This window comes from Mercenaria mercenaria, chromosome 1 (genome assembly GCF_021730395.1).
Source record: "Mercenaria mercenaria strain notata chromosome 1, MADL_Memer_1, whole genome shotgun sequence".
Lineage (NCBI taxonomy): Eukaryota > Metazoa > Mollusca > Bivalvia > Venerida > Veneridae > Mercenaria > Mercenaria mercenaria.
The window spans coordinates 16,670,651-16,678,420 of NC_069361.1; the positions used below are offsets into that span (position 1 = coordinate 16,670,651).

The 7,770-nt window shown below is 34.0% G+C and overlaps 1 protein-coding gene across 3 annotated transcripts; it reads right to left on the bottom strand.

The window, feature by feature from the left end:
• Positions 1 to 7,129, bottom strand: LOC128556292 (uncharacterized). 3 transcript variants are annotated; one of them, XM_053540882.1, is made up of 6 exons: positions 6,994 to 7,129; positions 5,169 to 5,232; positions 3,198 to 3,270; positions 2,837 to 2,911; positions 2,422 to 2,577; positions 1 to 125 (listed from the first exon to the last, which is right to left on the bottom strand). In XM_053540882.1, exons 2-6 carry the CDS (start codon positions 5,169 to 5,171, stop codon positions 25 to 27), a joined length of 408 nt encoding a protein of 135 aa, XP_053396857.1. In that variant the 5' UTR covers positions 5,172 to 5,232; positions 6,994 to 7,129; the 3' UTR covers positions 1 to 24. The 3 variants fall into 3 exon arrangements, with proteins under 3 accessions (XP_053396857.1, XP_053396864.1, XP_053396850.1); XM_053540889.1 differs by having other exon boundaries at positions 1 to 107; positions 5,169 to 5,222; positions 6,994 to 7,109; XM_053540875.1 differs by having other exon boundaries at positions 5,169 to 5,222; positions 6,994 to 7,108.
• Between the last annotated feature and the right edge of the window lie 641 nt (positions 7,130 to 7,770).

Here is a 7,770-nt window from a genome sequence, read left to right on the forward strand (position 1 = left end):
TACCCTCAGTTTGGTCTTGCTGCTTCACACCAAGCTCTGTGGGCTGTTCACCTCTGTTTCCATGATCTGAGATGCATCGACTGTTGAACTTATTGGTGCTGTTGCAGCTGCGAATTTGAACCCATCTAGGAATGTTAATGAGCATAGCAACATGTTATCAACAACAAAATAAATGTTGTTTCTCTAAGCTGCTTTTATTACTATGATGAAATTATATACTTTTGCTCAGGACATGGTACATAAAGAAACAGAACTGTCTCCAATAGGATGACATATGCCCCGATGGCATTGAATGGTGTTATGGCCGATTTAGGTTTAGACTTTGACACTACGGAGCTGGGTGTTGCAATGCGACACGTACGTCTTAACTGTTGGACCACACATTTTATGCGTATTTACTTTTAAAAATCCAATGCATCAATGACAAAATGATATGGAACCGGATACGCCATCAATGCATCTATCATGAAAAATGACCATTTAACGTCTAATTGTGACCTTGACCTTTGAGCTACTCAGACCCTGGGTCTTGCGCATGACAGGTCTGTTTTTACTGTGGAATACACATTTCATCCAAGTTATTGAAAATCCATCCATGGTTGACAAAGAATTGAGGACACCAATCAATGCACTATCCTTAAATGTCTAAGTGTGACTTGACCTTGACAATACGACCTGACTGTTCTTGCGTTCACATTTTGTCTTACTGGGTACACATTCTGCACAAGTTATTGAAAAATCCAAACCATCGGATACAAAATATGGTCCGTACAACGCCCATTCAATGCACTATCCTATATAATGTCTAATGTGAAACCCTTTACTTTGAGCTACGTACCTGTCTTGCGCGGACACTTCGCTTACTGTGCTCACATCATTCATGCCAATTTATTTGGAAAATCCATCCATCATGACAAAGAATGGACCGGACACGCCCATCAATGCACTATCCTTTAATGATCTAAGTGTGGACCTTAGACCTTGAGCTAAGACCTGGGTCTAAAGCCGCGACACTCGTCTACTGTGGTAACCATTCATGCCAAGCTATTTGAAAAATCATCATCGATGACAAAATATGGACCAAGACACGAAAAAAATGCGGACAGACATGCAGACCGACAGACGGACAGACGTTTCAAAAACATAATAGCCTCCATTGGGGCATAAAAAATAATCTGCAGATGTATTTGAATATTGTCACATCAGTTTGGGATAACAGCTTCTGTCTAGCTGTATTACCATATAAATTTTTGCTGTGTTAAGAATATATTCAATCTCTCAGGCGTAAAAAAAATTGTTTGTTTCTGGTATCCCGACCTACCCTAAATTTTTGGCCCGACCCTAAATGTTTTTATGGCCGTAGAGAATATTTTTTTTCAACTTTTTGATGAAAAGTTGCAAAACTGCACTATTTATGCTTTAAACATGGTCAGTGATGTTAGAAATCAACTTAATGATGCTCTAAAAGCATAACCCCCTTATTTGTATATTATTTTTGACACAAAAATAATTTCCTAAAAGCTAGTCTTCCTTTAATAATAAAAACAAAATTAAAAAAAAAAAAAAAAATTCTGACCTACATACCCTATTTCTTTCTTAAGCATGTTACCGGAAATAAAGAATTCTTTTTTTAGGCCTCACATCATTAAAAAAAAATTGAAAAAAAAAGGAAATACTTTAAAACTAAAAACTTGTCTTCACCTACATTTCTCTGAAACTAAATGTTACAAGAACATAAAACTAAATGTAAATTTAGAAATTCTGCCATTATTTCATAAAGAAATATACCTGGTTAATTAATTTAACTGAATAAGGTGCCCCACACTAGTAAATTTGAAGTAAACATACTTTTTTTGTATGAACTAAAAATATCATATGTATTGTAATTTGTTATTATTAGATAAACATTTGGAAAAACCTGCTGATAGGTATAAATAGAATTCTATTTTTAGATGACAGCCATCTATCTGTTTTATATACTCAAATACACTTGGTTAATGGCTTTGCCAGTCAATAGTGATAACTGTTACAGACCAGTCATACAGCACAAAATATGGACAGTCAATTTACCCATTGTATAATAAATTTCTCCTTTCATAGTATAATGCTCCACCTACTTACGTCTTAGCTAACATATTTAAAAAGAATTGTCAATATTTGTTTGACTTGGTTCAACTTCAGTTTTCAAAAAAAAAGTTTTATTAGTTATGTGCAATAGCGGTCAGTGATCCTGGATTCTGTACCTGTACCATGCAGAAACATGGACTTGTCCTTTCCAAAAAATTCAGACGGATTGGATATATTGTAAATGATATCAGACAAACTGCATAAAATTATGTGTTTTGTCAAGCAAAAAGTCAATAAAAATTAAGGATAAAAATGTCAATATGTATACAAAGATACATATGTGTATGTACTTACATTCATCTGGATCCTGCTGCTCATATTCTTTATCATCCTGTATAATCACTTGAACTTCTTGCCCATGCCTACTGGAAGTAGAAGGAGGGGCCATTCTGCTTGGACCCGAGCATGGTGGCTTTAACTGATTACCATTGCCCTGTTTTGGGGTAGGATCTGTGCAAAATAAGTTTCATATACTTAATGTGAGTCATATTGCAAATAATTTACAGTTTGGAGAAGGTTATTTATTAAAGTTATTTATTAATACAAATTCCTTTTGTATATCTTAAAAGGCAGCAAAAAACTGTTTACTAACAATTATAAAAAAATAACAGATAAAAAATCTTCTGATTTTTTTATTAATCTGCAGTCAATGTTTAGAATATTGCATCCAAGGTGAGATCATTTTCAATGCACAATAAATGTGTCTTACATTTTCCATCCTTTATGTTTTCAAGCATAGCTGCTGTCTCCGCCCCACTTGCAAGGTTCATGTAAGCACTCATTCCTGAAAGATGGCAAAAATTTCATGAATTTTATACATTCTGATCAAGGGGCAAGCCTACAAAAAAGAAATAAACAGAAATTTTCATCCAACTTCATTAAAACAATTCACACTTTGAAATGTGCACTTAAACTACATTTAAAAATCTGAGTGCAATATCTTGAAATTTTAGATGAAAAATTTTGTAACAACTGTCATAAAACAAATCTTAAAACACTTTTTTTTTGTTTTTAACATTTTTCAGACTCTTGCATGAACTTTTACTACTACAAATAAACAAAACACAAACCAAAACTGGGAAGATTTTCTAAATCTGCTCCAGATACAAGTACATGTTTTGCCCCTTGCAAAGCTGGCCTATCCTGAAAGTGAAAAGTGTTAAATAGTTGAACTAACTGATTAACATTGTCTTTTTCACTTCTAATACATATTGGCCTTGATTTATTTTATAAACAAGATGCTCTGACTGAGACTCAGACATTTTGCAACCAACTTCAGACATCTTAAATTTTTTGGTAAATCTTCAATTCTCATCTCCATCTTTTTACGGGATGGCAAGAACCAGTATCAAAGCTGTCTTCAATGATGACTTTCATATCCTAATAATGAATACAAATGGGCCTAAGTCACTCACCTAAGGAGGACCTATTTTTAGCTCTGGCAGCTCCTAAAAAGGGGCCCTATTTTCAGCTCTGGCAGCTCCTAAAAGTGACCAAGTAGAACCACTTGAAAAATCTAAAAGAGGCTTATGTACAGATGATACAGACATACTGTCCAAGTTCTGTAACTACCCGTTAAGCAGTCCAAGGCAAGAATCTGAACAAACTTGAGAGCTGCGCAGCCCATGCTTGCAAGCAAGTTTACCAATGATCCATAATACAGTTCATGAAGAGAAGAACCTCATGAAAATCCATCAAAAGGTTCATAGGAAGTTGTTTAAAGTTTTTCTAATTTCTGTTATAGGACTTTTGACCAAACTTAAGAAAGAACAAGGATGCTACAGACCAACTTTGGTGAAGATTCTTTAAGTAGTTCATTTCTAGTTTAAGCTCTGGTGGCCCCTAAAAGTGGTCGGGCATTAGCATTTGAACAAGCTTAAGAAGACTCTAAAAGGACACTCCAGGTCAAGGTTGATGATCCATCAAGAGGTTCAAGACAAGAAGCCTTTCAAACATTTTTCTATTTTTTTTTAGCTCTGGCTGCAAAACAAAATTTTTCAACAGGCTTGGGACTGGTCCATGCCAAGATGCTACATTCACAGCTTGGTACAGTTCTAGTGAGCAGTTTCAAAGGAAAAGATATTTAAGCAACTAGAAGTCCAAATGGGCTGAAGTCAGCCACCAGGAGTACTTTGACCTTGCTTCTGACCAAGTTTGGTGAACATCCATTAAACATGTCATTACAAGTAATATAAATATTCTGTAATGACCCAAAAATTTGTAACCATTAGAGCAAATTTGAAAGAAGTCCAACTAAGGGTGCTACAGACCAAGTCTGGTCCATCAAATTGATAAGAAAAAATTGTTTTAAAGATTTGAAGAAGGTTCTCCAACGCTTTTCTATTTACAGTGTAAAAATCAGTAAAAACGACTAATTCTCATGTGTTTCCATAACATATAGTCTGTCATTATGTTTCAAAGCTTTCTTAAGAAATAAAGCATTAATTTCCTGATACCTATTAAAATATTTTCACTGTTTTTTTTTGTTGCACAATCTGGAGGCCAGTGCCTTTAAGCACTATTCTGTCAGAGGGAATAATCATGTAATTAAGTGACTCGCTGTTATAGGGACTAAGAACTGAGATGATGTTTAGACAGAAATAAGCAGGAAATTCGTAGATTATAACAATTTATAAGAAAATTATTTTTGCACCAAACTACAGTTACAGAGCACTGTGCTTATTCATTTATTTAAGGACATTTCCATTCCAAGAATTTTATGTAAAGTACTTTTTATTAAAGAACTACACTTCATTTAGAATTGCTGTAAGAAACTAACAATTATTACAGCAGTCAAATACTCCTGCAATGGTAACAGTAATCTGAAAGCAGATCAGGACCTTTCATCCACATACTGCGACTTCTGACTTGTTACAGAATGGAGGCTTATAGATGATCAAATCATAGAATAAACTGACAAGTAAATTTGAGTGAGACTAAATGAACAAAAGCTCCAGGTTTGCTTTCACGCTTCTGTTAGTGTTTGAAATGTTTAAATTTACATTATACAGTAAATGAATAACACTGATGTTAAGACTCACCATTTTGATTTTTCTGATATTTCCTCCTCTCTCTGTACTCTATATGTTATCAATCTGCAGTTATCTGAAAATAATTTACTTAACATGTTATACTGGCTGAATAATCCTAAACATACATATATATCAATCTCAGTAGCCTAGTGGTAGAGTGTCCAGTTCAAGTGTGGCAGGCCATGCATTCCATCCCTGTCCACATCAAAGCAGTCTTGCTTAGCGCTCAGCATTAAAAAGGAAACTGGCTTCTTAGTCTCTCCTACATTTGTTGTGATGGATTCTATCAGGAATGAGGTGTCAAGAGAAATTAATGTAAGTCGTAGAACTTGCTTCAGTTTCTCTTATTGAGATAAATTTACAGTCTGACTTACATATCATAGATAAATGGTGCGCTGCAAACAATATGGTACTTAATCCGGTAAAAACTACTTCGATGCTGATAGGTTCCCAGTATAAAATAAGACATTCTGCCTCTCTGAATCTAACAGTGAATAACTGTCATATAAATTGTGTTACAAATCAAAAAGTTTTAGGTGTACATATTGATCAGCATTTAAAGTGGGATGTTCACATAGAAAATGTCTGCAAAAAATTATCTAACAAATTTACACTTCTACGAAAGATCTCAAAATTTCTTACACTAGAAATGAAACAAATGATTTATAATGCCTACATCATTCCGATTATTGACTACGGTGCGATAATTTGGTGTAATGCTCCAAAAACATACTTTCAAGAGTATCGGTGTTTCAGAAAAGTATTGCTAGATGGATATTAGCAAAACCTTTGTTATCTTCTTCTATTGCTATGTTTAAAGAACTGAAATGGCTTTCTGCAGACATAAATTACATATAGCTGTAATGACGTTTAAAGCTCTACATGGTTCAACCCTGGAATATATTACTCAGTTTCCGACAACAAGTCATACAACCTAAGATCTAACTCCCAAGGTTTAATTACTCATTTCAGACTCAACTCAGATTATATGAAACAATCTTTCAAATTTTTATCAATGAAAAGTGTGGAATTCTATACAAGTTATTATCCAAAATGCAAATGCAGCGAATGTGAACTCTTTCAAAGTTACAAAAAACTTTTATTTGATGAAGTCTGCACTGCATAATCATAACGCTACAGGATCAAATGTGTTTTTTATATTGTATTGTTTTAATATGCATTTTTTAAAAAATAATTTGTACCTTGTTGAAGGCCTTATTGTAAATATGTGATTTCATTTGTATCTGCTTATGTGATTGCATAATGAGTTTACCTTCGTAAAATAAAGAAATTATTATTATTATAAAACTAAATTAATATCAACATGCCTTTGAAATATTGAAGGGTTTCATTTTTTTCCAGTTATTTTATGCAAACATTAGTAAGTTCAAAAGCTCACATGAGCTGATGTTGTACTTCCTATCTTGCCGACTTTAACTCAAGTCTAAATCTTATCTTATGATGCTTATAGATAGATAGATAGATAGATTATTCGTGTAAATATATACATCACATCAATTGACACAATTACACACAATTTATAAAGCACATATTTTAAACACAGTTTGGATATCACAGACATGGGTGCGACATCTTATGTACCAGTCACTTTATGTACCACTTTGACATCTAATGTACCACCTACATATTATTATATACCTGCGAAGCATGATGTGATGAAAATAAATCATTCGCCACATAATGAGGAATTGGCTCATGACTCAAATCAGGTAACCTGGCAAAAGGTTTCCAGCAAGCTATACATTAAAATGATAAATTATAAACATAAAAGACATGGAATGTTATGAAAAACTAAGTTTACAAATAAATTTACCTGTGTAAATCTGTGATATTAACTCTTATTTGTCCGACAAACAACGCAATATTAACATTTCTGCCGTAGTGTTCGCAAGGAAAGTCCCTTCACTGGTTCTCGTCGTTTCATATCATGCTTTGAGTTGCGCAGAGCTGGGTTCCAGCTAGGTTTTCCCGTTTAACACAATCTTGGAATTCCGAATCTTAAAATAGACTAAATCGGGTTTTCCAATCTATATTAAGTCTGGTTTTCCTAATTTAAAAATAGACATAATATTTTCAACCAATCACATTAACTCTAACTCTCATTCTATATATAGAGTGTGTCGTCAGTGGGGCGAAAGCAAAAGTGGACAATACATACGTATAAGTTAGATAATACATAAAAGTGTGTTACCGGCTGGTATCATCATGCGCGGGGGAATCTCAGGGAACGTAATTTGGGTAGCAAACGAGCCTCGTAGAGGCGAGTTTGCTATCAAATTACGTTCCCTGAGATTCTCCCAAGCATGATGATACTCGCCGGTAACACACGCGTATGTATTGTCTAACTGATTTATTGCATGATTAAAAACAGTAAACTGAACACATTTTTCAAATATCTTAAATTTAAAATATTTAAAAATATTTCCCCTCTTGAGCCTCCCTTAGAAACATTTCAAGGTAAACCCCCAACTACCATATAAAAGCCAGAAGATGGCGCTGGGTAGGTTTTTATATAAATTATGCATGCTTCACATCAGATCCCTTTTTCAAAATTTTAAATAAACTACTGAAAAAAAAGTTATAAAAAAGT